General features: G+C 34.5%; 8 protein-coding genes and 1 long non-coding RNA gene across 14 annotated transcripts; 4 read left to right on the forward strand and 5 right to left on the reverse strand.

Annotated features, from left to right (window-relative positions):
- Positions 1–8: 8 nt before the first annotated feature.
- On the forward strand, positions 9–1905 carry LOC124443052. The gene has a single exon (XM_046993577.1). It carries the CDS (start codon positions 165–167, stop codon positions 1641–1643), a length of 1479 nt encoding a protein of 492 aa, XP_046849533.1. The 5' UTR covers positions 9–164; the 3' UTR covers positions 1644–1905.
- Positions 1906–3283: 1378 nt separating this feature from the next.
- On the reverse strand, positions 3284–4366 carry LOC124441759 (insulinoma-associated protein 1a-like). Its single transcript, XM_046992225.1, has 2 exons — positions 4200–4366; positions 3284–4035 (listed from the first exon to the last, which is right to left on the reverse strand). Exons 1-2 carry the CDS (start codon positions 4364–4366, stop codon positions 3450–3452), a joined length of 753 nt encoding a protein of 250 aa, XP_046848181.1. The 3' UTR covers positions 3284–3449.
- Positions 4367–6004: 1638 nt separating this feature from the next.
- On the reverse strand, positions 6005–7776 carry LOC124443069 (DNA-directed RNA polymerase II subunit RPB7). The gene is made up of 9 exons (XM_046993596.1): positions 7655–7776; positions 7453–7562; positions 7271–7367; positions 7133–7195; positions 7015–7065; positions 6857–6922; positions 6658–6729; positions 6550–6583; positions 6005–6468 (listed from the first exon to the last, which is right to left on the reverse strand). Exons 1-9 carry the CDS (start codon positions 7664–7666, stop codon positions 6452–6454), a joined length of 522 nt encoding a protein of 173 aa, XP_046849552.1. The 5' UTR covers positions 7667–7776; the 3' UTR covers positions 6005–6451.
- Positions 7046–7552, forward strand: LOC124443072. Its single transcript, XR_006947479.1, has 3 exons — positions 7046–7126; positions 7290–7375; positions 7465–7552. It is a non-coding gene; the product is annotated as an uncharacterized LOC124443072 (long non-coding RNA).
- On the forward strand, positions 7769–14945 carry LOC124443062 (MAP3K12-binding inhibitory protein 1-like). Of its 3 annotated transcripts, none has more exons than XM_046993588.1 (9): positions 7769–7848; positions 7914–8033; positions 8242–8446; positions 10312–10377; positions 10584–10754; positions 11227–11324; positions 11446–11508; positions 11575–11684; positions 14454–14945. In XM_046993588.1, the coding sequence occupies exons 1-8, from the start codon at positions 7807–7809 to the stop codon at positions 11671–11673; spliced, it is 864 nt and encodes a 287-aa protein (XP_046849544.1). In that variant the 5' UTR covers positions 7769–7806; the 3' UTR covers positions 11674–11684; positions 14454–14945. The 3 variants fall into 3 exon arrangements, with proteins under 3 accessions (XP_046849544.1, XP_046849543.1, XP_046849542.1); XM_046993587.1 differs by lacking the exon at positions 14454–14945 and adding an exon at positions 12048–12593; XM_046993586.1 differs by lacking the exon at positions 14454–14945 and adding an exon at positions 11775–11849.
- Positions 13154–15234, reverse strand: LOC124443068 (visual system homeobox 1-like). Of its 2 annotated transcripts, none has more exons than XM_046993594.1 (3): positions 14959–15234; positions 14017–14273; positions 13154–13574 (listed from the first exon to the last, which is right to left on the reverse strand). In XM_046993594.1, the coding sequence occupies exons 1-3, from the start codon at positions 15107–15109 to the stop codon at positions 13389–13391; spliced, it is 594 nt and encodes a 197-aa protein (XP_046849550.1). In that variant the 5' UTR covers positions 15110–15234; the 3' UTR covers positions 13154–13388. The 2 variants fall into 2 exon arrangements, with proteins under 2 accessions (XP_046849550.1, XP_046849549.1); XM_046993593.1 differs by having other exon boundaries at positions 13154–13589.
- A 2628-nt stretch (positions 15235–17862) lies between these two features.
- LOC124443064 (testis-expressed protein 30-like) lies at positions 17863–18982 on the reverse strand. Its single transcript, XM_046993590.1, is given in 6 exon segments — positions 17863–18103; positions 18105–18323; positions 18325–18368; positions 18440–18491; positions 18595–18831; positions 18910–18982. Coding segments are annotated over 6 exon segments (723 nt in total). The 5' UTR covers positions 18958–18982; the 3' UTR covers positions 17863–17980.
- Positions 18983–19029: 47 nt separating this feature from the next.
- Positions 19030–22008, reverse strand: LOC124443049 (scaffold protein salvador-like). 2 transcript variants are annotated; one of them, XM_046993571.1, is made up of 9 exons: positions 21921–22008; positions 21569–21849; positions 20222–21214; positions 20058–20139; positions 19933–19979; positions 19801–19858; positions 19562–19677; positions 19415–19476; positions 19030–19330 (listed from the first exon to the last, which is right to left on the reverse strand). In XM_046993571.1, exons 2-9 carry the CDS (start codon positions 21708–21710, stop codon positions 19106–19108), a joined length of 1725 nt encoding a protein of 574 aa, XP_046849527.1. In that variant the 5' UTR covers positions 21711–21849; positions 21921–22008; the 3' UTR covers positions 19030–19105. The 2 variants fall into 2 exon arrangements, with proteins under 2 accessions (XP_046849527.1, XP_046849528.1); XM_046993572.1 differs by lacking the exon at positions 21921–22008 and having other exon boundaries at positions 21569–21862.
- LOC124443050 (radial spoke head protein 4 homolog A-like) lies at positions 19651–25920 on the forward strand. 2 transcript variants are annotated; one of them, XM_046993575.1, is made up of 15 exons: positions 19651–19776; positions 22302–22365; positions 22438–22499; positions 22639–22706; positions 22783–22842; positions 22906–23104; positions 23270–23358; positions 23433–23487; positions 23696–23836; positions 23900–23997; positions 24148–24286; positions 24367–24476; positions 24563–24707; positions 24773–24890; positions 25204–25920. In XM_046993575.1, exons 5-15 carry the CDS (start codon positions 22840–22842, stop codon positions 25427–25429), a joined length of 1323 nt encoding a protein of 440 aa, XP_046849531.1. In that variant the 5' UTR covers positions 19651–19776; positions 22302–22365; positions 22438–22499; positions 22639–22706; positions 22783–22839; the 3' UTR covers positions 25430–25920. The 2 variants fall into 2 exon arrangements, with proteins under 2 accessions (XP_046849531.1, XP_046849530.1); XM_046993574.1 differs by lacking the exon at positions 19651–19776 and having other exon boundaries at positions 22122–22365.
- Positions 25921–26219: the final 299 nt, after the last annotated feature.

Here is a 26219-nt window from a genome sequence, read left to right on the forward strand (position 1 = left end):
CGTCGGAAATCGTGTACTTCCTGTCGACGAAAACGTGTAGTTGTGAAAAGTTCAGGTCGATGACAAATGAATGATGCGCGTTCAAAAATGGTCTGACAACACATGTCCGGAATTTTGTGAGAGTTCCTTAATTTTTAGCGAACTTTCGACAAATTCATCACAAAATGCCCTTTCAGACGTTGCTATCTAGTTTAACCATTTATTATCTAAGTTTCGCGTTGTCTTTGGATTACTCCGCTACTTTGGTGTCGATCGAAGAATACTGGCTGACGCTTGACGGTGAAACTACTGCCTACGGTATTGTTTTCGGGTCTTACGCGTTGGCTCAGATTATTAGTTCGCCCATATTCGGTTATCTAGCCGACAGGCGAGGAACAAAGTTTGCTCTCTGTGTATCTATTGTCATAAATGCTTGTGGGAATGCATTATATGGTCTAGCGTACGTTTTGAATTCAAAGCACGTTGTATTATGGGGACGATTTGTTTCGGGTTTCGGTGCTGGCAGTTTGATTCTTGGCATAGTTCATATTACCAACACTGCATCAAGAGAGGATCGAGGTTGGATTGTTGCTAATTATAGGATTGCGCAATCATTGGCCTACTTAGGAGGTCCATTTCTTGGTATTGCTTTTATCCCATTGCATTTACCTGATGGTATTGATAATAATGGAACAACTAGCACTAAAGAGAAAATACTTAACTTTTACACTACACCAGCTTGGGTAACCATGTTGAATGACTTACTTGTTATGTTGCCAATGGTGTTGGTTCTGTTTAAAAATCCATTTGCACCGCATGCTGCTATGCGTTTTTACTACAAAGATGCAAAAGCTCTTATCTTCCACACTGCAATGATCGGTTTAATATTGTTTATTGGTAACCTATGTCTTTGGGGCATAATTAGTAAGCTATTTTCATTTGCATTTGGTCAGTATCACATTATTACCAAGCAGTCAGATCTTTGGAAGGTTTACATAGCTGCTGGTATTGCATTCTTTGCAGGCAGTCTTGCTCTTCGTTATTTGATTAAATCTAGACTTAGTGCAGTCGCCTTGGGTGTGATTGGACTTGCTACAAATTTAATGGGGTTTTTGTTTCTTTTGGATTTCAATATGAAACAGCTTGACAGCACAATTTTCTTTTATTTGGGTTCTGTGCTTACAATGTTTGGTGGCATTTGGTTTCTCACTGGAACAATTGTCTACTATTCTCAAAAGATGACAGATTTGAGCAATCAAGCTAGAAATCGAAGAGGATTTTTGATGGGAATGTTAAACATTGCAGATGCCTTTGGACGTTTTATTGGTCCAACCGTCCTCACACCAATAATGAAAATCCAATCAAGTAATCAGCTTAGCTGTCGACCTATCAAATGGAACCCTGAAAACTGTATTCTATCAAATGTGAATGTTGCCATTCCTATTAGCATGGTTTTGGTGTTTGTGAACATTGTGTTATTACAATATTATCATTGGAAATACGGAAGGACTGATTTTGAAGCAACTGGCTCACTCGTTAGCCATGCAACATTGTCTGTACAAAGTCAATCACAGATGCAGTTAGAAGAAGTTGGTAATCTTGAATTGTTGGATGATGATGTTTTTGTTGACAATATTTCTTTGCATGATCAACAATTTATTTGATATTTTATAAAGAATGGTGGGCTGTATTCTCTCAAATTCATATTGAATACCAGTGAAATGGTTACTATGGCAAATTTATTCTGCAATAAGTCCTATTACCGTTGAGTGAGGAAGTAGGTTTTGCCATTGTGTTGAGTGAAGAGTTTTGTTTGGTCATCTAGGCAAAACAATTTTTCTTTTGAGATATTATGTGGTCAGCATTGTATCCAATTCGTTTGATTTGATGTCTTCTATTGAAATTAAAGTTGTGATTTTACCTATAGATTATGATGTGTAATGTTTATGTCCAAATTTGTTTTGACATGACATCACGCACACGTTTCAAAGATGCGATGTATACACTTTAGTTAATGATCCATGAAAGTGGCGCGTGCTTCTTTGTTTCGCTTGTGTGGCACTTGAAAATGCAATTTTATGTATCAGCACGTTTAATTGTATAACATCCCTTCTACCTTATTTTTACTTACTAAATGTGTAGCTCAAACATTCTCGACTATATGTAATGTTACTGCGCTGTTCCGCGATCTAGCTATAATGCCTTTATTCTTCAAATTTTATCGGAAAGAAAAAAATTGTTCAATGGCAGTTAAATGTTTCTCTCAAAATTATAACAACCTGCAACAAATAGCATTAGAATGTTTTGGTTTTGCGAATGAAAAAAGGGACGATGTCGCGTTGTGAATATTCGAAATGACATTAATGATAATGATAATTTTGAGTTGAAAAATGTAGTTAAACAAAGTTTTCAAAGCAGCACGTTCTTAAAGCTTAATGAGCGTGTTGCTTGTATGTAAGAGGCATAACATTCTCATTTGAAAACCATAAAGTGCGATTTGAGTGAAGATATTTCTAGATAATGTCGAAAGACCCAACGAGAGAGGAAAGCCGTCACCGACAGCTGTTCTCTGTCGGACATTCTTGCGTTGTACTAGACGATATTACAACCTGTTTATACAACTCTGTTTTAAATCGTCAAAAAAATTTCCAAGCAAATTTTTGCATTTATCACCATTTTGTGTAAAGCTTATGTCCATGCAATGTGGATTTGAACGATCTCTTCTTAATCGTAATAGAGTTATGGAAACGTTTGTACTTTATGATAACACCATAAATTAAATTATACATTTAAATTTTTTCTGTAATGAACGATTTTGGCAATATTAGTACGAACATCTGCTTCTCACGACCTGTGAAACAATGCATTTATTTAAAGTCAATCCATAAGAGCGTTGTTAATTTCAGTATACGCGATCTCGATTATTAACGAAAGTAACAGGACTTTATCCTAGATACATTTATATCTTCTCGAACTGTGCTCGTTGTCAGTCAAGTTTATTTTTTTGTAAATATGAGTGTCACCGTCTTTAAATCTGTTCATCGACAACGAACGTACGTGTATTTGTGTTAGAGTCATTAATTTTGTACACGCCCAAAATAAAACCATTTGCAAAATATTTGTCTGCCAAACTGTGCATTGGCAATATTTCTATATTACATAAAAGACTGAAAATACCACTCGACACTTGAAGAATGAATAAAATTGTTTAATTTAATGAACGCTGAGTATATTTTTTTCATTTGCTGACGTATCAAAGTCGTACTTTTTTCATTGTTAAACACAACACAGTAAAAACTCTTTGTTTAATGGACTTAAAGTGTATTTGTAGTTTAAATGAGAAACTTATTGGAATGTTTATCCTTTCACGAATGTCTTCGACGTTCGTCATTACTCTGATATATATTATATGTGAATTATTATTTATAAATATTTCTTATATCAGTCATCAGAAAATATCAGTCGACGAATCACAGTTTGATTTTTTCTTCATTCCTTAGAACAGCGTGTTGTAAAACGTGTCTAGCGCGGTTTGTCAAAGTGCGAAATAGTTTACCACAAAACTGACATGGATCAGGACGATCATTGCAATGATTATTTATATGCTTCTGCAGGTAGCTTTTGCGTCGGAATTTTTTATTACACATCTCGCAAAAGTATTGCATGTTGTTTAAATTTTGTTCATGTTGAGAATCCGACGACGATGCTGAATTCCTTGGTGTTATTTTGCTCATTTCTTCGCTATGAAAATCATCTCTGTTCATAGTTGCTTCTTTGTTGGCCTTTTTCCCCGGTGACTTTGGTCTATGCCAACGTCGATGTGAGGCAAGATTTGCTGGGCAACTAAATACTTTATCACATTCGGGGCATCTGTATTCCATGTGCTTAATACCGGAACATCGATGTTGTGCTAAGGCAAATGGATCTGGGTAAACTTTCTTACAAAGCTGGCAAATATACTGGGATTGCGGCAGCGGACCATTTGGTTTTGGAAATTCAAATTTTTCATTAGGAACTATCAACGCTCGATTGGAATTTGCTGTTGAATTTCTTTCCCTTCAATTTTCGTTTCCCTTTTTTCCTCCATGTAGGACTTTGCTTGTTTTTTCAATGCATCCAAACAACTTTGGAATGATGTTGTCGAATAATGTATTTCAACGGGATAGTTCGCTTGTTTTGCTTTTTCTTCTGCGTAAAATAATTCCTTGGCTGCATCAAACTTTGCCTCAGGAAGACCACTTGATCTTTTCTTTATTTTGATCGTCTTAACGCATATTCCCATTTCTCGGCCGCGTTGTAACTCGCGCAGAAATTTTTTATTGATCTTTGCCGTGTCACTTGTCCATTTCGATGTTTTAAGTTTCTTCACGAGAAAGGCTTTCGGCATGATGAATGATTAGTTAGGGAAGGTACCAGTTCAATCGTAAACGAAATTCCTTCGTTGTAAGTGTCAGTGATGGAATGAACACTCTCAAATCACCGTCGCTCTTTTCTCGCAAAAAGGATTTTTGTCCGAATTTTTCTGTTCGAGATGTTTTCAGTATGAGTATGCGAGTCGCTTTGATAGCAACGTCGAATGTGTACAAATGTTATAATTACGATCTGCAACAGCTGCCTGTCCCGTTGTCCCGGACGAAACTAAGAGGTTTATGGATTGCTAATTGCAAGTGCCACACGCCTTCCATTGGCCCTTTTGTTAAACATGCAGTTTTTGTTGCAACGCCACGTGTTGACGTCTTTTCACTAACCAATGAAATGGCTCCTATTCTGTATCCATGTCTATGTAGACCCGTGAACAACTATTCTTCTTTGTATATTTACCGAAAAAAAAGAACGATAAAACTTTTATGAATTATTTTTAGAAGGTCTGTCATAATATTTGATGGTGCAGCGATTTCAGTGAAACCGTGCATTTTCCCAACCCTACAATCGAGCTCGAAATATTTGACACAGTCATTTGAGTGTACAATGTTTGAAAGACAAAGAGCAATATTTGTACATTGACCGACAAAAGACTAAATTCGTAATATTCGCTGATGGTTTTACTTGTAACTTTAAGACGATGTGTCCCAAGCTTTCATTTGTCAACGTTATTTTAAATGAAAATACAAAGGAATTCCTTCATTACCCATTCAACATTGTTATGCTTCTATGTAAACGAGGATTGCCTAATACATGCTATCCGTTAACATGGATGTACATGTACACTTCTATGGAGCACATAAAGTTTCATAAATTCATGTCATTTTGTGTATTATTTAGGCAATATTATCTCTCTTACTATAGTCATACTTTAGTCATAAAGATACATTGTACAATTAACGTATTCACTTTACTCATATATCTTGAAACTAACATATTATAGAAAAAATGGAATATCTCCTTTAGTCCTAAAAACTTTATCATTACTGTGCAAAAATGCTATAAACACGTGATGATAGACAATGCTTTAGATATTTTTATTTCGATTTCCATTTTAATTTTTTTCTAGTTAGCTCTTATCTGTGAGTAAATATTTTAATAAGCAGCGTGTTGGAATAGATTATTTGATCATGAAAAGCATTGCTATGTAAAGCATGAGGTTATAATACATTTGGTAAAAGAATGAAGAATTTGTTACAATTTAAATGATTACTGTGGAACTATCTTCAGTTACACTGCACCCCCAATTAGATTTTCAAAATTTTTTATGCACACAATTGAAAGCGATGGAGTATTCTTGTTATTTTAAATGGACAGTATATCAGTAACATGTTATCAGCTACGATAATATTGGCGTATTCCCAACTCTAAGGAATTGTGTCGGACCTTAATCGACTTTCGTCATTATAAGAGCATATTAGAAAGTTAATTCTCGATATGTGATCTGCGTAGGGGGTAGAATCTCACATCATGTTTAATAACAACTCAACCAATCACAACGTGATGATTATAGGTAGAAAGCAAGAATACTTTGTTTGACAATAGATGAGTAATGATGCAGGTGTTTTTCTGACGCTTGAAAAGAGCAAAAAAATGACAACAGTTTAAATATCACGATTATTTCCATAATAGTCATTTATTTGATTCCAGTATAAAGTGTTTTGTGAAAGAAATTTGAACGGTATAATTAATAACAAGGAAATGTGCACGACCAAAATCGACTCCTATTTCGAACTACAATATAAGATTATATTGATCGTAATATTAACACAATACGAAGAAATTTAACGGTTGCTTTAGAAATGTGATATTTTATGAATCCTAGGAAAACACACAGCTATTAAGCACATTTATTAAAAAATATATGACCAAAGAGAGAATTGAATAAACGGCGCGGTGCTTTTTTTACAAAATAATTTAAAAAACAGTGTTCATTTAGGTTGAGTCCTCTTAAAGATACTTCAGTTTCATTAGTGGGTCTTTGTTACATGGCAAACGTTATAGCCATCATTTGGATAAGGTACAATGGCGCGGAGTAACCTTCTCCACGTCAACCGCCAACAACACCTTAATAAAACGTACATACAAATGATAAGAAACATTGAACTACAACTAATCGTTTTTATTATTTGAAAAACAAACACTCACCAAGAAAGTCGTCCATAAGAGATCCGATGGCAAACTAAACAAAAAAATTTAATCTACTAAGTTATATTATTATAACACCAACTTAAACTATCATTTTGAAACCCTTACAATGTCATTTGCATCAACTCTTGTACCAACAATACGCAAACGTATTTCGTCTCCTTGTTGAATGACAACATCCTAATTAATATGTAAGAAATTTATTTTCACACCATTTAATGAACTTAGATGACCATATTACTATCCAGAAACCAACTGACAACAAAACTGTGTTGAAAAGTTTAATGTTAATTCTATACAAGCAAACCTCATCTTCTGTTTTGTAACATGGTGGATTACTCTGTGGATCAAACTTCATGTCCGGAGGAATGGACTAAAGTATTAATAAAGTATAAGTCAGAAAATCAACAAAGTTGCAAGTTAGTGGTGTTAACTGGTATCTCAAAGAAAGAAATTCAAACTTACATGTCTTGATATAAAACATGATAAGGGTCCAATCTCAGTGAACAGACCAACCTATACTTAGGAAATATTGCTGTTTATCCACGAGTGTTGCAAGAGAATGAAACAAACAAAGGTGAACCTTATTCACTTGAGTAACAGCTGCATCTAAGACTTCACCTTTAAAAGGCCTAAATACAATTGCCTGCAGAGACAAAAATTATGGCAAATTTTAAACTTGTTTCCAATATGGTAATCATATAACTATTTTACTTTTTACTTTATACTTCACTGGATAGACCACAAAACCTCGACCTGGTTGAATAGCCCCAACACCAATATTATCAATGGTTGTCACAGCAATTATAAAACCATATCTAGAACAGTAAGTATTGGTTATATGGCAGCAAAATTATAATAATGTGAATTAAGATGCCCCCAAATTATATTTCATTAACCTACTTCCCTGTACAGGTTCCCTCCACTTCAGTGAAAAGTTTCTGCTTCACTGTCTGCAGCAAATTTGGACCAAAGTACCGAGGATGAAGTAATATCTCGTGTTCAAGGGATATCTAAACTCATAAACATTACTGACATTACTGACAGTGACACTGATGAAGCCAAGAGTCAAGAATGAAAAAAATGATATATCTGGTACACTCACATGGAAAAACATCTTGAGGCATTCAAAATGGGGGCAATCCAAGTCCCAACCAGTCAAATAAACCAAAGAATATTGTATTTAATAACACTTATTACAATATTTCACGATAAAAGGTCTCCTAGTTCCAGTTTCAACGTCCGTGTATTTTCAATATGGCTGACGTTCTTCAAGCAATAGAAATGCATTTACTTAAGGTTTGTGAATTTAACGAATTATGAGTGTGTGTTGAAGCAAGTTAAGGTGCGTCTTTTACTCGCAGATGGCTGGTGAATGTGTTGATTTAAAAGTCGATTATGAAAGATTCCAATGGACTATCGAACACACGACAGGTGAAGCAACATTTTGGCAAATTGTGCAAGAGCTAGTTGAGTTGTTACAGGTATACGCCACGTTATTCAAGACACTTGTATAGGAAAAGGACATAGATTTACTGCTGGATATTTCATGACTTTTATCAATACGCACGAGACACACAAATTTTCGGCTTCTCAGTTCTCACTCGCTGATGAAACTTGTAATTTAAGTTTTTCATGAAACAAAAGACTGGTTTGCTGTTGTGAAATATTTTTTTGCTTTTGCTTTGCCAGACCAAGTTAATGGAGCAATCAAAGCTGAGTCAATGCCTGGATGGAAAAAGTATTTTACGCCAAAGTCCTAGTTCATCTTTTGTACAAATCACAGCTAATAAGGCCGAGATAGATAGGAGAATTGCTGCGTTTGTCAGTAAAAAGCAACTTGATGTTGATTTACATAATCAGCGAGAATTCTGCAATCTTCTCAAAACAGAAAATGGTGAGTTCGGTTCTCTCACATACTTTAAAGTAGGGTAATTCCATGTCAAATGTAACCCTAACTTCCGATTTTGCTTACAGGAATAATAGAAATAGGAACAAAATGACCACATACATAGTTTGAGATCAGGAAATTAGTGAGTTATGGCTGCTAGAAAAAATGTTAATGTTAATACCTCACAGTTATAAAATATCACTTAAAGTGAAAGGCCAAAATTCAATTTGTTTTGATATATTGTATTCATGTGCTATTGTGCCAATACTTTTCAACATAACCGTGTATGGGTTAGGCTATAAACATATATTAAAATTAAGTTGTAAAAGCATACACATAGATTTTGAACAGTATATTTTGACTTCCGGTTATCATGCATTTCTTTAGTCGTTACATTTGGTTAAATTTTCAATATATCTCGAACTAAACAGAAGGCTGTGTTCATTTATTATCTGAAAAGCTCATGTCAAACTTACTGAAACATGTAGTTGAAACGAGTAGTTTAATGATATGCATTTGACAAAGACAAGTGGCAGCTATGGTACAAAAACATGATTTCCAGAATATTTTCTTGTCAATGAAAACGCGTTTTTACATTACCAATTAGACAATTTCTTACAAATGCCACATACTAAAGTTAATGTATTTAATTATTTTCATAGCTGGCTTACTATTTGTACGAGTGATGTTTTCGAACATTTTATGTTATTAATTGGAAAACAATTTAATAATCGCTGTATTATGTGTGGCATTATCCTCATACAACAATTGAACGTATTCTGTATGGTACTTGTGAAAGTAAAAGTCTTAATTTTATCTTCTGATGTGGTAGCTCTTCATTAATTTCACTCACATTTGTTCCGTCAGCCTGTGTAGGTCGAATTCTCTAGTCTTAATTTCTGGTAGCATGCTTGCTTCTGTCAAATCCTCCAAACCTCTTTCCTCTGCGCCAACAGTCATTGCAAACGGACTTTTGATGTTTTTAAAGCAGTCCATACATCGTTTTCATTTCTTCCTTCCATACACCACTGTTCAATGCTCAAGGATTCTGAATATTTTGATAGATGCGATACATTGACAACATTATTTTAAGGCGTCTCTTGATTGTTTCTCCTGGCTTTTGACCAAAAAATGCGTTTTTATAATATCTCTTCGAAACAACACAGTGGCAAAAGTACGATATACAATTTTTTGCCATCCTTCTTATCTTCGCAAGCGAATACTAAAGTTAAAGAATTTACACGTTCACATCTAAGCAGGAAAATTATCCAAATTAAAACTGCATTTGTGGAGGGCCTCTGATGTAGTTTAAAGCAAACGTAAGATCGGTTTTTGAATGAAAAGATTGTATCAATACAACGAGTGTTAACGTTTTTTCAATAAATTACATAAAATGCTCTTAGACATCACTTTTACCAATGGTAAATCTGCTGGGAAAATAAATATCCCATGCTCCCAACATTAAAATTTGTACAAAAAGCGATATTGCATTTGTACAAACTATTCTAATTAGCAATGTAAAAATGCGTTTTCAATGCCAGAAAAATGTCCTGTAAATGTGTTTTACCTGCCATTTTTCTCTGTGAAATGCAAATGATTAAACTAGCCGTTTCAGATAGTTTGACATGAGCTCTTTCACATGACATATGACATAGCCGACATAGCCTTGCATTTAGTACGAGACGTACCAATTAGCATTTCTTTAAACAGCCATAACTCAACCACCGTTTAAGTTTATGTGTTCATTTTGTACATAGATCTGCGCAGAATAGAAAGTTTTCAGATTACAACCCTCTGATGATTTGACATGAAATGACGCAGGATCTTGGTTTGTTTTCAAAAACATTCATTGTATTATTGTGTATCTACAGAGTTCAGCTGTGCCAGGGTTGATGCTGTATTCTTGCCAAGAGTTGGACAAAATAGTCATATAACAGGTTCACCATTGCTTTTATTGAATTCAATTTTTTCCCTGCATCGAGGAAAACGTATTATGTGCTTGTAAAGATTGGAAAAGTTCAGAAAGTTGTTTGGCATTGCAGTATTTTGTTTACTCATACATTTGTTATTGTGTATGTTGAAATTCTCAGAGTGAGATTTTTTCCTTCTATTCCACTTATGGGTGTGTTTTAATCTTTTTTAGTTACAAATGCTGATCACGAAGATAAAATAATGAAGTCTGACAATGTTACAGTAGATACAATGTTGTACTCCATCCCTGTAAAACGGCAAAAAACATCAGAAGATGTTGAAGAACTACCTTCTGGAGTAGAAGAACGCCTGCATAATATCGAATCACATCTTCATCTTAATGGTAAGATTGTCCACCCCTGCTTGTTGACATTTTTGACTGCAACTAATGAAAATTTATTTGTCAGCGGAGAGTCGTTATAGATTATATAAATCTTCTGTGAGCATTGCATTGAAAGGGGGGAAGTGGGAGAGACATGAATTGCATTGAAAGGAGGGAGTGGGGAAGACATGCATCGCATTAAAAGGGGAGGGAGAGACATGAATTGCATTGAAAGGAGGGAGTGGGGAAGACATGCATTGCATTGAAAGGAGGGAGCGGGGAGACATGAATTGCATTGAAAGGGAGTGGGGAAGACATGCATCGCATTAAAAGGAGGGAGTGGGGAGACATGAATTGCGTTGAAAGGAGGGAGCGGGAGACATGCATTGCATTGAAAGGGGGAGTTGTGGAGACATGCATTGCATTAGGAGCCATGTTCATTGAAATGTTGGGATTTTAAGGTGTAAATTCAAGTTCTCTGTGTTTTTCATAGTTAATGCTGTGCCTAAACCTGTTTTCTCACGTATCAAGAGTCTTGAAAAAAAAATTCTTTATTTGGAAAGTCTTTCTCCTGAATATTTCAGTTTCCAGGTTTGTAGCTACATACTCTGAAAGACGAACATCTTTAGCTTGAAGAAAAAATAGTTTTCAATGATTACTTTGCGTTAAAAATAACAGCTTCGTTTTTTACTTGTGATTTTTACCCCTGCAGAGTGCTAATGAAGAAATGTTATCAAAACGATACGTAACCGGGGAAACGCGACCAAACGCGAATGTGAGTGACAACGATTTTCCTTTCGCAAATAGGACAACGTCGTGATACGAGAATGTATTTTTTTAGATATATTTCGATAACAATTTCAATGATTTGGATATTGACGAGAGAATGTCAAAGCTTAAAGATAAACTTCTTTCGGAAAAATCTCCGAAGACAAAATGACTGTCAAAATGGTGAGTTCACGAATATTTTGTTGTTGAGGCTGTTTGAAATAAGATATTTAATCTTGTATTTCGGTAATTTTTGTTTTCAATGTACCCAAGAGACGAAGTCGAGGGAAATGTTTAAATTTCATACATGGAAAATAAAATGGTGTGATGCATCACAATACATCACAAGTTCTTCATTTTAAAGTTTTCGTGCGCCAAACGCATTAACAAAAATAATAAGTTCTTAAAAGATCACGAATTTAAACTGACCTTAAATCGCATTATGTAAAATTTGAAGTAGCTACTTTTTGTTGCCAAAGCCGTATGGGGGAGAACTTGCATGTTTATTTTTATTTACCACGATGGACAATTTTTATTTGTTTTTAGTCACGTGAGCACGATTTAACCAATCACCGTATGACAATGCACAAAGAACTAGTTTCGTTTTGTGCACACAAACAAAGAGCGATAATGAAATTAAAATTTCTGACCAAAACTTATTTGCCAAGTCGTTCATGTGCTGTCCGGCCATCATAACAAATGTACTTTGATGAGAAATTCTTATTTGTCTTGTTTTTCCAAGACTTTAATGTCAGCGTCAAAGCATTTGTTTAGTGCGTTTGATGATTGGATTATGGAAGATTAAGACACGTTGATAACCTGTTAAGCTGTTTAGTCAACTACATTTTACTTTTATTAGCCAGTTTAGGCATGTTTATGACGAAAGCAAGGGCTTTTCTTTATGATAGGCGGATAGCCAAATTACTTCTAATATCCAACATGCGCGTGCGCAAAGGATTTCATTTTTGTTGATCACTGTTGAAAAATGAAGAATGTCTGAATGATACGAATTTTGTTTGACTTGTTACCAGGTTGCAATTTTGCGATTAATATTGTGAGCTATATATCATCGTAAAAGATCACTTCATATTTAGGCTCGTAAAATATGATTAATTGCAACAGCAAATGCGTCATATTTATCATAAAATTAATTAAACATTAAATTTGAAAATCTATTTTTTGACACCGACGAACGAAATTTATTTTGAAAGTGGCTGGTCTTGCGTGACTTAAATGACACGATACTTTTTGCTACAGTGATTGTTTGGATTCTTTGACGTCCAGATCATGTGATTATGGTACATAAGCTATCTGTATTGTTGACATAGATAACGAGATAATTAGTAAAGTTTGATGTTTTTATGTTTTTATCCTTCGTGATAAAGGCAGCTATCAGTTTGCTACTTAGCTTTTGTACAGATAATGGCGAGCTTAAGATACTTTTTTCTTGTCGTCGTAGATTTGCTACGACTTAAGCTTACTGTCAGCCCCGGAAATTAAGTTGGGTAAAGTGCTCCATAAACAAGGCCATTATGTTTGTTTTGGTGATATTTTACTTAATGTTAAAATGCATCTGGGAGCGTGTATCGTAAATAAGATTGATATCGTGAGGAAAAATTCTACTGCAGCTATTGAATAAGCATTTTCAATCGTTCGCACTAAGCATTTTCAATCTCTATCATCATAATATTTACAATAAATATTTATTCTGTAAATCTACACATAAATGTATGCAAAATGACTGATAAACAAATTAAATATTACATATATTATTTTTAAACATCAAGAGTTTCAGGGAATGTTCTTGATTGTCTTTGAATGTTTGTTACTTCTTAAATTTCACTAACATTGTTTCCATCTCCTAATCCATCTCTAATCCAAATTATTTCATTCATCCAGTTGTATCGTCGCCATGGGAATGCTACGTGTCTTCAAAAGAGGTCTTTTCATTTTGCTGAGTTGTTTTGAATAGCGAACCATGGCTCCATAAAAACCATATTCTGCCATTCTTGAGCTGCTACCCCATACCTTCTCTGTTTTTCGCCATTTAGCTCGACGATTTTGAAACCAAACCTTAACACAACAAAACTATATCGTATAAAACATATTTCGTCCTCTTTTATATTTCTATCATTGTCTTTGGTGTTTGTACTTTTTTCCGGCCATCCACTGTCTTTTCTTGAAATATCATAGAATTGGTGTGTCCCCCCCTGTCAATGTCTAAAATGGATCTATGCGTGTCGTACTTTGTGTATATTTGTTATATTCTAGCAAGTGTGGTTAACATGAAGAATGATGAATCTGCGTGAACGTGTTTCAACTTTTCAAACCTATTTCAACTTTGCTTGCGTTGTGTGAGAACGGTATTCTTCTCAGTTAATTTGATCTATTTTCGCTGCGCATGCGCTTAGGTGCCGGAGATGGTTTACTGTATGACGTCATCTGCATTCCTCTTTTCCAATGGGGACTTTGTCGTTCCTATCAGGAATTATAACACAATTTACTAGTTATTTACCTGTATCCTTTCTTCATCTAATCCAATTTTTCTTGATAGTGATTTTCTTGACTCAAGATCAACGTAATGATTAAGTTGAAATAGTTTCTCAAGCTCTTTAACTTGACCTCTTGTATAAACTGTTCGCGATCTTCGCCCTGTTTGTTTTCTACTTTCGAAATTGTCTTCGTCATGAAATTGCTCGTTACTCTGCTTGCAGATGAAGTCGTGTTCTGTTCTTTTTATCACTGGTATTCTCCTTGTTTTTTTGTCGCATTCTGTAGAAAAAATATAGTCCTAAAAATCCTCTATTTTAAGCAATAATAAAAAATTGATGAATTTAGTTCACTGTAAACTTAGTCCAATAACTCAATAAATCCACATAACTACGTGACTCATTACTACGGCATTGTCTAGACTTTGTTCTAGTTCAATCTAGTGTATCATCGTATTTTTAGAAATTGGGATTTCCTCAAAAAATGTGGGAATAGAACGTTGAAGAATTTCCCTGAATGCCAACGTAAGCGCCGTTTTATGCCTATAAAGTAATCAATATTAAACACTTTGCCTTGACGCATACACCAAAAATAGATAAAGAGTCGTTTCTTGTATTTCATCGAATCTTTAACGAATTGGAGAACCTAATTACTCCTAGCGCCTTTGTGTTATATACAAATTAAGATGTCGGTTGATTTAATATTATGAAAATAGTTGAACAACACTTAAGTCATTTTATCCAATGATCGTTTTATTGTAATGTGTCTTATTTGGTGAGATGTTTACTAGTTCATAAAAGTTACCAAAACAATTTTATTTTTACTTCCTTTACGTAGAAATCGACATGAATTGACTTTGGGTTTTCGTATTATGTTATAGCATTTAAATCTACTCTAGAATTTAAAACGAACTGCAGTAAAATAATCTGAAGTAAATACATGTGATAAAGAGTGATTCACACGTTACCTTTTATTTCATATTGAACATTTTGCGTTGATTCTCGTTCGAAGCATTCCCTCCGACAGCAACTTCCTTCAAAAATTATACTTTTTTTTCTTTCAACATTAGCCTTTAGTATGTCGTCGACTCCAAATGGTGTAAATTTCCGAGTTGTCATCTTGTGTGAATTTATCTATCGTTACTTACTTAAATGCGCAAACTTTATGTTTTGCGCGCAATTTATGCAAATTGTTGTGCGCTAACACTGTGCGTGTCCGTGTGTGTGTGTGTGCGTGTGTATGTCTATGTCACACCCTGGAGCTGTAGCAATTATAAATTGTTCAAGTGCTTGTCACTTGAGGGCGTTGACAAAATCCGATCGAGTTTATCCGTTTTATTTTAGTCTAAAATTTATATTTGAGGATTAAGCTCTAAACTGACAAGTTGATAAGTTAAAATCGAATGCTTTTGGATGAGATATGCTGTAAGGAAATGGAATGTATGTTTTAATAACTTAATCATTTTGTCCCGGTGTGACATTCCGAGCGCGTTTTTGGGTCTCATTTGTCGATGGGTTCTCGTAGGCGTAGATGAACTGGGTGGGATGTGTTCCTACTTGCGTAAAGTTATGAGGTCTCTGTCAAACTACAGCAAAAATGTGCTCATGGTCGCAGATTTACAAAGGCTAGTAGTTATAAACTATGTTTTTTTTTATAATTCAACAAAGGAAACCCATTGCGTTTTGCCAAGCTGTCAGAAAAACTGACTAAACTATTTTCGAGACAGTTTGCCCATTTTCTAGATGAAATTTCGGATGCCATTAGTAAAGGAATGCGCGTAGTGGCTCGGAAGTCACGCCATATTTATTGCTCAAACATTAATCCAAAACTTACTGATAACTTATCTTCGTTATCTTTAATGGGAAATAGATTTGATAGATAAGATAGATACTTGCATAAGATAGTTAAATAATAATTTTATTCAATACGCATTTTGTAGTTTACAGAAGATATTCATCTCATGCAAAAGCATCAACATGAAATATCTTTAAAACAACAATCGACAATATTCATCTCTAAATAATATCTTACTGAAAATTTCTTGAATGCAAAAAAACGTCTATTCAAGCATATTTACTTTATATGCTATCGAAACAGCATCAGCTTTGCGCTCCATTATAGAAATAGATAAAGTTTAGCAAGAAGACCTATGATATATAATCTGTCTATTGTACAAACTATTGCATCCGGATATTAATCATAATAATTCAATAATTTACTTGATAATTGGTTTTCAAACCACCAATAGACTTCATCGAGCCAAAGTTTAATCAGCAAGATTACTTGAGTTTCCCATTTTCCTGTTATTGCCACAGGGCAAATTTAATTTTGTTCTGACTAGTTTATAGACTATCCATTGTAGGGCTTGTGGTGTTTAGGTATAAAAATGTTTTAATCTTCATGAAAATACATGCATCAATTGCAATGGAAAAGGATTATATCGAACTATAAATTATACATAGCGAGCTTTGTTATTTTATTCAAGTTCGTGAGCATTTCGTTGATGTACTTAATTCTTGGTCTGCGTACAATATAGATAATTTTAATCCATCCTTGTTGAATACGGAAATGAATGTGTAACGTGTGAGTCCCCATCAGGGATGTATGCTGTGCTGGTAACAAATTCAACTTTAACTAGTATTAAATGAGTCATTTATGCTGTTGTTTAGTGAGAGAATTGTCGTCCTTGTAGTGATTGGCCAAACAATATTTAAACAATGTATTTTATGTTTTGCCACGGAAGTCTATGATAATGTATTGATCTCAATAACAATTCTCATTTACAATTTGAATATATCTGGTGATTTTAATCTTTGTTCTCTATTATAAAATTTCATTTTTTCAGGATAACTAATTGCGATATTATACATGACACGTGTTATTAGTACAAACTTACACGCTGACATGTCTGTTTTCTAGTTCTAAAATAAATAGGTAAAATAATTTAGTGGGATGCCAGAACGGAATGGTTTTCTCCTTTTCTCAACAAGTATCCCACCTTCTGAAACTCGAGCCTGTTTCGAATGTACGTAGCGCATCGTATGCTAATTAGGGCGCAGTTCACCATCTTCATATTTTGGACCCAATTGGAATTGTGTCCAAAATTGTGTTTGTAATTATGTGCACAGTAATATGTGTAGAGAATTTGTGGGTGTTCTTTCTGGTTCTCGTGTGATCTTTTGAAATTAGAATGAAGTGGTTTTTGTCCTAATGCGTGTCAATCGCTTATTATTACAAATTAGATTGAACAGCATGGTGCATATTATGAAAATTTTGTTCTAAAAAATCAAAATTCCTTGGTAGTAATTAACAGCGGGAGGTTGACTGTATTTTTTGTGAAAACATACATTTACAGGGTCTGTTTTTTGTTTAGAATAAAACTTTGACGTTTCCCTGTGACTACTAAAATAAGAAAACATTTAAAATTCGAGAACTGCCAGCGATAATCAAAACAATAAACTATTTTAATTGACTCGTACTATCGATTCTGACGCACCTATCCGGTTATCTATAAAACGTATGTCTGGCTGGACTGCTGTGTATGTATATTACTATTAACCTTCAGTGACCCTGTTCATTGTCCATATTACAACACAATTGTCTTGGATTTAATCCCAGTATATAGTCATGGCATTCAATCTTACATCCTTATTAAAACACAACATAAAGACGGTCGTTAGATGCCACCCATAATTTGTGGATGGAAAATGGAACTAGAAGTTTGGTCACACAAACGATAAAAGTATTTGGAATGGAGAACGATAAGAATTCTTGTTCTTGAACTTATACAATAGGAGTTTGAAAGGGAATATGCTTTAAAATGTACTTTCAAGATTTTCAAAAGTTTCTTGAACAAGAGAGAATTGAGACATTTTTAAAACAATACACAATACATTTTATTTTTTGGTGTTGATTTATCATGTAGCTCAAATTTTAATGTTTTTTGAACAACACTATGTAAGTTTTCCCTCAAAAGATTAAATAATCTGTTATCTTTCACCCATAAATACAGATTGTGCCCACAAAACAACAACATTGCCTATGTCTTCAAAAATTTCTTGCTTTGTGTGAGACACTCCTTCTTCCCCTTTTATTGTCAACGCATGATCACCAGCCCTCAACCCAGTGTATTGACCAATTGCAATTCAATCTTCCTAAAGCTGACATCATCAGCTCTTGCTGACACATGGCATCTTGAGTACCACTGATGAACAATGTGGGTATACGAAGGGGTAGGATTGAGGAGAGTCTTTGTTCTGAAGTCTTTCTTACTGGATGAAGAGGATAGGATAAACACAACAGGCCAATTATAAATTTTTTTTTCTTGCTCAAGAGTGGATGCAATTTCTGCTGCAACTCGAGCTCCCATAGAACGACCTACATGTAAACATTTTATTTTTGTACAATGTATGAAGTATTTAAGAACAAATGATAAAATTTAAACCCACCACCAATTATACAATGATTAACTTGGTATTGTTGTGACTGCCGCAAGAAGTCCTGTATAAAACCAAATAGCAAATTATATATTGCTTAATTTTGGACCTTCAATAAAGTACAATTCTGCAAGCGTTTGCATTTGACATTCAAAAACGTTACCAACCACAACTACAGCAAAACACTTCACTCGATACATGAAATTTGGCGTCTTCATTGTAAAACGGAGGCATAATATACCAGCGTTACACAAGAATTTCACAAGTAGTTGTAAATGCTCATGAAACATGTCACCACCAGCTCCATGTGTCAATATAACGCCACATCTATTCCAAGATGTTAACTGCGGTCGTGAAATTAATGCTTCAATTTCTTTCTCGTCAAAAGGTATTTTGACGGCAACCTAATGATTTTGTAAAACCAAAGAATCTTGCATTTAAAGAGTTGTAAATGCGTGACAATATTGTGCGAAGATGCAAACCTCCATATTTTGGGCAAGATCTTCGTTGTTCGCCATTTTGGTTGCCATGTTGCCATGGAATTATTTTTTGTACACAATCCACAGTCCTTTCTCTTTACCTCATTACACACTTCAGAAAACTGCATTTAAATAACAATAGATTAATTTTTACGAAAGTAAATTTACATACATTGTTAACAATCCTTTAAATAGTTTTCTACACACTAGTCTCTCCTCCCAATTCAGCCAAAACACGAGTGTTGAACATCCTTGGTACTCTTTCTAGTTCTATTTTTTCTATTTGTTTCCGTCTTTCAATCTCACGCTGCAAAGCTTGTCGATATTCCTCATACTTGTACACAACTTGCTCTAAATCTTTCTTGTATAATCGCTTTAACATAGTTTGATAGCAGTCAAGATCTGGATATCGAAACAAATCCCACTAAAAACAGATATAGTGAATATATTATTTCCATTAACATTAAAATAACGAATGCTTAATGGAGTATCAATATGTTTTTATCACCTTTAAATATTCATCATATTCAGAGGATGCAGTAGAGTAAAACTGAAGCCACCCTGGTATTTCTAAAACATCACAAATTAGCTTTAACTTTGGACTTTTGAATAGCTTTACATCTTTTCTACATAATTACACCATCTCATAACTCACCAGCATACATGTATGGATTTGCAGGAACAAGAGAATTCTTTGAGGGATATGGGAGATTTTCTTCTACCAACAAATGCTTTGCTGGATGATCATATTGTGCAGTCTTGGTCCGATGGCTAATGGAATGAAAGAATATAATTAACAGACAAATGATTGGATAAAGCATTTAAGACACAAAGAAACATTCAAGTGTGAAAATGCTCATGATATTCAAGGTACATATTCAATACATTACATACTTTACATAGTATGTTCCATGCTCTGGTGAGTGCACTTTCTCCCAGTCTTCTGGTAACCCTAATATGTGTGTATGAAAAGATCACTAAATGTGGAAAAGGTTCATCTTTTCATACAAAATAAATCATCCTTACCAGCTTTCTCAAATGGATGGCACCATGTCGTTGTTTGATTGTTGTGACTGGGAAAGTTCAAAAATAAATTTGGTAAATTCCAGTTTATTTATGAGCATTAAAAATAGGTCATTTCAATCACTTACTCAACATAGAATTTTTCGCCATCTACTGTCCATTCTATGGTCCATCCAGGGGGGAGAGAATGATCTAGTGATGAGAGTTGTCCTGTTGAATGAGAGTAATTTAAAAATATGAATAACATCACAGTATGTATAAAATACTGTCATAATCAAGTCAATTATTATACCTGGTCTGTTTTGTTCAAGACCTGATCCCAATGGAGAAACTAGATGTTGATTCCAGTTAAGGGCTTCATTAGAAGCATACATTTGAACTTGACCCTGTGAATAATGACTATGTCGGTTGGGATGAGGCATAGCCATCATACCTTGGTTTAGATGACTTTGATTAGCACTACTATTATACATCCTTGAATGGCCTAAATGCTGCTCTGTGTATGCTAGAAAACTTAATCCATTATATGCTTCATATGGATTAGAATAAGACAAATGAGTATCATTAACTTTGCACGGATTCTGGTATTGAAACAATCCTAGCTGTTCAGGTGAATTGTGCTCATCAACTTTATTCATCATTGATTGTTGGTCCACTTTTCTACCAAATCTAAAGTGCTTGTTTCGATGAAAGATATTTTGTGTGAATGGTCTCGAACTCGACTGTTCTATTACTCTAAGATCAGGAATACTCATTGCTTGGTGTCTTTGCAAGGGTTGATTAAGTACATGCTGAGATTGACCATATCTTTGAAGTGGATTCATCCCATAAAATCCCATGCTTTTCCTTAATTCCCTGTAAGGGGGTGGATGTCGGTATCTATCAGCTGCATTTTCTGAATGTCCTCGTTGTATTCCTATCCTGTTTGCATAGGATGGAGGTGATTTGTAAGATTGTAAAATATCATCCATATTGGTCTGAATGTCATTGTGATGCACTATGTGTCTTCCTGTTTGGAGTACTTTTGTTTTTTCCCTTTTATCATTTCCACCAATATAGCTTGACCCAAGGCTGAACCTGGATTCACTGGAATCAACACTACACCCATCTGAACAAGTTTCATTTTTACGATTAACATATGATGATTCACTAGTTTTCTGCTCGACAGAACTACCACTATAACAAGATAATGGCCTGCCATAACCATTATTTAAAGTTGGTAATTCTAGGTATGCTTCTGAAACATCACGTGATGGGATCGGTCTTTGTTTAAAAAAATCCAATTCTAAATAATTGACGAAGTTTATCGGTATAAAATTATAAAAAAATAGCAAACAATGTTTGGGCTGTTAGTGCTTAGTATCGTCTCATGAGTTTTAACAATAAATATCATCGCGAATGACTCGCAAATTCTTCAAATTTTTGGGTTATATTGCCTTAAGAGTTATATTGTATCAATTAAACTGTTTTAATAAAGCACTTGTAGCAATTTATCGTGTGAAAACGCAATATTAGAAAATTAAACAGTTTATTTTTTAGTTGAGTTTTAAAAACAAACTTACGCAACACCGCAGCGTTTAGTTTAAACAAACAAAATGAGACTTGCATTTGGTACATCTTTGCGCATAGTAAAGATTACCTTCACGTTGTGAATGATTTCTCGTGTTTACGTTCGCATCCGTTCGACCGAAGCCAAGAGGTTCAGCATTTTTGCCCTTCTTCTCTCTAGCTTTCTCCTTTTTCACTTTATTCTTTCTAAAAGCCCTACTAAAGAACGGCATTTTATTTAAAGTTTTTTGGGATAAGAATCACATGAGATTCAACCCATAATTTTCACGTTTTCAATGATTTCCCACAGTTGATATACAACAGCCCGAGTATACATTAAACAATATACATCCACTGGATCCACGACTCTTCCTATATTGAAAAATGCCATAATGGACTAATCAAAATGCCTTAATCATATATCCTTAGAATATTTAAATAACCTTAAAGCTAGTGTCAAATTCCTAACTTTAAGGATTGATGGGGCATACATATTAATATATAGGAAGTTTATATGTGATGATTCTCCGTATAAAACAGTGCTCGATGCCCAAGAGCAGAGCGTAAATTTTATGTAGTGATGTTGAAAAAAATCACGAAAACTACAGATTCATATATATTAATATATATATATATTCTCCAAAACAATGTCACGAATGTGTCGGAAACGTGGTCGGAAACTCCCGGAGATCAACGGAATTTTTACAACGCGTTGTAACTATGGAAACAAGAATAGAAGAATCGGTGACATAAATCGATCTTACTTAGAGAAATAGTTGAATTTTTGGCGAGATTTTTTGTAATGGAGGTTGATTATAATTTAGAAACTCAAATCAAAAACACCAAGGCTTATCTACTGAAGGAAGATAGTAATGGAGAAGGAAATCTGTATGTATATGAGTTAATGTCTTTGTGTTCAGTTTTTAGATACTAGTTTATCTTGCTTCTGCATCTTTCTAGATATGATCACTTAGCATCTTTATTTGAGAAGATTTTGAAAAAAAGACCCGATAATGCTTTGAGTATGTCCTTAAAAAAATTTTGTGTACATTAGTGAGTTGGAAAGAATACCAACTTGTTGGTAGTTGTTTTTAGTTACTTAGATGATTTTTCTTGTTTGTCTTTTTGTCATGATTGTTTATTTGTTTTGCTTACATTCAGGAATACTTGAGGATGCAAGTCGTGAAGAGAAAAGAGCAAAATTCAAACCACCTCCTGATGCTTTACAAGTGATAGTTTTTGTTTTTGTTGATAGGATGAATGTGAACGAAAGAACTTTTTCATAACACTTATATCGTATCTTAGGATCATGAAAAGGAGTCCTCCAAAGTGTTACTGGCTAAAACTCAGTCTGAATTGTTTATGGTAATTTATATGCAGACATTAGAAATGATATCATATGAGTTTCTACATATGTTTTTATGATAGCAAAATCCAAAAAACTTCATGCGAGACACTGAACTTGATTCTGATGAAGAGATGGAAACTCCACTTCCCAATATCATGGAACTTGCTCATTACTTCTCTCTTGGTGGTGTAGGAATATGTAAAGAAGAGACATTTAGAGTTTTCTTAGCTTTAAAGAAACTGGTTGATGACAGTCCAATACTTAAGTGTCGTTTTTGGGGTAGGTTTCCACTTGCTTTGTTAGTTTGATTATAGAATTTCGTTTTTAGTAAAATTAGCATTAAAAAGTTGTGATGTGAACAATCCATGTAAATTCCATTTGACTTCTTAACCATAAATGATTCCTCGATAGCAGCCTTATGCTTCAATGCCTTGTTTGAATTAGGTAAAATACTTGGTTTGCAGAATAATTACTATGTAGCTGAAGTAGAATTTCGTGAAGGTGAAGATCCAGAACAGCAATTACCTAAAGAGGTAAAGCCAACATCATCTTTTGTTTGTTTCTCAATTTCAATGTCTTCAATTCATACTCTTTTTTGTTTTTCCAGGGTAAAGAAAGCATTGAAGCCGATTCAGAATCAGAGCAAGTTTTATCACGAAAAAGTATTTTTCTTTTGATTTTATATTACATATGAGTGTAGTTGCATGAAGATGTTTATGGACAATAAAATTGTCAGGTGTAGTAAATATGGACATTATGTTTCTCTGGTGATTAATGTAAACAATGTAGTTGTTAGGTGATAGACATTGATAGTTGTCAAGTATGAAGGTTTTGGATTGAAAATATTGGAACATTTGATATTTCATGTAGGTAATGACAGTTTAAACATGGATGATGTCGAAGATGAGGAAGATCAGTTACCAAAATCCATGTACAAACCACCCCCTGAAATCCCAAATGAAGATCTTGGCACCGGGTGTAACAAATATGTTTATTTTGTGTGCACGGAACGTAAGTTAACCATGTTATGTAAAGTGTATTTTCTTGTGTTCATGAAATATTGTTGTGTTTTAGTTGGAACTTCCTGGGTGCAATTACCTTCCGTGACGCCCGCACAGATAGTAATCTCAAGACAAATAAAAAAATTCTTTACTGGAAATCTAAATTCCCCTGTGAGTTTTGGGAGTTACATCCCGTTATGAAAACTTTGCCGTAGATTGGTGACGATCGTAGCATGATACTGTTTCTTTTATGAAACAAAGAAAGTATTGCTAGAAATAAGTCGCTGTCTATCAATAAATCCATGTTTACTTATTACCCAGATCACCAGTTATCCTCCGTTTCCTGGTAGCGAAAGACACTACCTACGAGCTGTAATCGCTAGGATATCAGCATCAGCTATCGTTAGTCCTCAGGGATTTTATATGTTTGAAGAAGATGAAGATGAAGACGACGAAGGAGGCAAGATTAATGAGAATGGATGTTTTTCTGTCATATACTCAACTTAAGTTGACTTGGAGTACATCTCTTGCTTTTGTTAGTTCGTGATTCATTTGTAACGAATCCTGACTTTGAAGGTCTTAGCGTGGCTGATTTAATAGATCCTTCTTTAACAAACTGGGTCCACCACGTTCAATACATATTGCCACAGGTACAACAACCTTCTCTGAGTTTTCTTAACTAAGTTAAAGGGGAAAGATTGTGTAAGAGATGGTATCGATATTTGATCTCGTATAGGGTCGATGCTCCTGGTACAACTCGAATAAGAAATTCGAGGAAGAAGAAGAAGAAGAGGAGGAAGAAGAGGAAGAAAGAGACGAACCAGATGAACCTGAACCTGAAGTTGGTCCTCCATTACTAACACCCCTTTCTGAAGATACTGGTAAGTTTCCTTTAATGAGAAGTTACGCTTTATGTTATTCTTAAATGTCCATTTGTTTGTTTAAGAAATTGATGGTTTTCCTGCATGGACAGTGGTAAAAGCCCCCAGTCTTGTCCCGCAACATTCTGTTGCAATATTACACAACAATCTTTGGCCTGGTGCGCACTGTTTTGCTGTCAACAGGTACAAAAATTATATCTAAACCAAATCAAGATTCGTCCTTGTTTACAAATTACATTAACCTTCTTTGTTGTTCATAATGCCTCCTGACCTTTATTTCTTATCTGTATTACTTCATAAAACTACTAGCTTATGTATATATGCAAGTTTTAACTAAATGTGTGCATTATTATTGATAAGGCGTTAGATGAAACAGCAAACCTGTTGAAATTGATTTCTCTACTAAAGGGTGGGGGGTGAAAAAAGTTTTCGAGTGAGGGGCATGACATTAGGCCACACACTTTCGTGCTGTTCATTTTTTGTTCCACTATTATAGAAAGTTTGAAAATGTTTACGTTGGTTGGGGCCAAAAATACAGTTCCGAGAACTACAGCCCGCCCGCACCACCCATTCCTCAGGTGGAATATCCAAGTGGACCCGAAATCACGGAGGTAGATGATCCAACCGTTGAAGAAGAGAATGCATTGCGAGCTGCACAACAGGAAGCATTTGAAGAAGCTGAAGATGAAGATGAAGACTATGATGATGATGAAGATGATTGAGTAAATGTAGGATAACACGAGAGAAGGTATATATATGTATATAAATATGGATGACATTCATGTAGGATGACTGAAGAGAGGTATATATTTGGGTTAATTACATACCGTAAAGTCGTAAAGAATTTTGTCTTTCTATCATTATATTTTATATTCTTTACGAAGACACTTTGAATAAGCATCATTATGGAAGGGCTTCTTTTTGTAATGTTCAACAAGATAAGCATATTTTGTTAAAGGCTACTTATACTTATAGACATGATGTCTGTAACCCCGTACATCACCAGCAAGCAGTGTATAGTGTATAAATGTCGTCTTTATCAAATTTACATAAAATGCGTTGTTTCCAAAAAAAACCACTACATTTCTAGGTTCACAAAACTTACTGATCAATCATTAAATAGATATGTTAGACTAAATCTTTAAAAAAATGTCGAAAAACTATCAATGTAGCAATATTATATCATCATTTGTCGAGTTTTCGACGTTTTGTATGGGATTTGACATGATTATTCGTTATGGCGATCACATCTAAACTCACGAAATAAAAAAGCAGTTTAAGAACAACGTGTAATTATACTTAATCAAGATAACAGCCTTACACTAATATAGTCAAATACCAAAGCTCTAAAGTTCATTTTAGACTATATTAATGGCTTGGCTTATAGATTGTTGTAATTTAAGAAATGAAAGATTTTTACTGTGTTTGCACGGGTTTATGCAAACCGACGAGACCTTTGGGAGAACTTGAGTGCAGATCAGTGGAAGCCCGAGACCGAAGGTTGAGAGTAGC

The sequence above is a fragment of the Xenia sp. Carnegie-2017 genome, unplaced genomic scaffold, assembly GCF_021976095.1.
Source record: "Xenia sp. Carnegie-2017 unplaced genomic scaffold, XeniaSp_v1 HiC_scaffold_20, whole genome shotgun sequence".
In the NCBI taxonomy this organism is placed as follows: domain Eukaryota; kingdom Metazoa; phylum Cnidaria; class Anthozoa; order Malacalcyonacea; family Xeniidae; genus Xenia; species Xenia sp. Carnegie-2017.

Coding starts and splice junctions, on each gene's coding strand:
- LOC124443062 (XM_046993588.1), top strand. CDS start 7,807: ATGGCTGACGTTCTTCAAGCAATAGAAATGCATTTACTTAAG. Junction 8,034..8,241: donor AGCTAGTTGAGTTGTTACAG/GTATACGCCACG, acceptor TTGCTTTGCCAG/ACCAAGTTAATGGAGCAATC. Junction 11,325..11,445: donor CTGAATATTTCAGTTTCCAG/GTTTGTAGCTAC, acceptor TTACCCCTGCAG/AGTGCTAATGAAGAAATGTT.
- LOC124441759 (XM_046992225.1), bottom strand. CDS start 4,366: ATGCCGAAAGCCTTTCTCGTGAAGAAACTTAAAACATCGAAATGGACA. Junction 4,036..4,199: donor AGTGGTCTTCCTGAGGCAAA/GTTTGATGCAGC, acceptor CGAAAATTGAAG/GGAAAGAAATTCAACAGCAA.
- LOC124443068 (XM_046993593.1), bottom strand. CDS start 15,109: ATGACAACTCGGAAATTTACACCATTTGGAGTCGACGACATACTAAAG. Junction 14,274..14,958: donor TGTTCAATATGAAATAAAAG/GTAACGTGTGAA, acceptor TTTTTTCTACAG/AATGCGACAAAAAAACAAGG. Junction 13,590..14,016: donor TAGATGAAGAAAGGATACAG/GTAAATAACTAG, acceptor TATACGATATAG/TTTTGTTGTGTTAAGGTTTG.
- LOC124443050 (XM_046993574.1), top strand. CDS start 22,280: ATGGAGGTTGATTATAATTTAGAAACTCAAATCAAAAACACCAAGGCT. Junction 22,500..22,638: donor AAGACCCGATAATGCTTTGA/GTATGTCCTTAA, acceptor GCTTACATTCAG/GAATACTTGAGGATGCAAGT. Junction 24,287..24,366: donor AGATGAAGACGACGAAGGAG/GCAAGATTAATG, acceptor TGCTTTTGTTAG/TTCGTGATTCATTTGTAACG.
- LOC124443049 (XM_046993571.1), bottom strand. CDS start 21,710: ATGCCGTTCTTTAGTAGGGCTTTTAGAAAGAATAAAGTGAAAAAGGAG. Junction 21,215..21,568: donor AAATCATTCACAACGTGAAG/GTAATCTTTACT, acceptor TCAATTATTTAG/AATTGGATTTTTTTAAACAA. Junction 19,331..19,414: donor AATATGATGAATATTTAAAG/GTGATAAAAACA, acceptor ATCTGTTTTTAG/TGGGATTTGTTTCGATATCC.
- LOC124443052 (XM_046993577.1), top strand. CDS start 165: ATGCCCTTTCAGACGTTGCTATCTAGTTTAACCATTTATTATCTAAGT.
- LOC124443069 (XM_046993596.1), bottom strand. Junction 7,196..7,270: donor TCTATCCAGTGAAGTATAAA/GTAAAAAGTAAA, acceptor TTGTCTCTGCAG/GCAATTGTATTTAGGCCTTT. Junction 6,923..7,014: donor CATGTTTTATATCAAGACAT/GTAAGTTTGAAT, acceptor TTAATACTTTAG/TCCATTCCTCCGGACATGAA.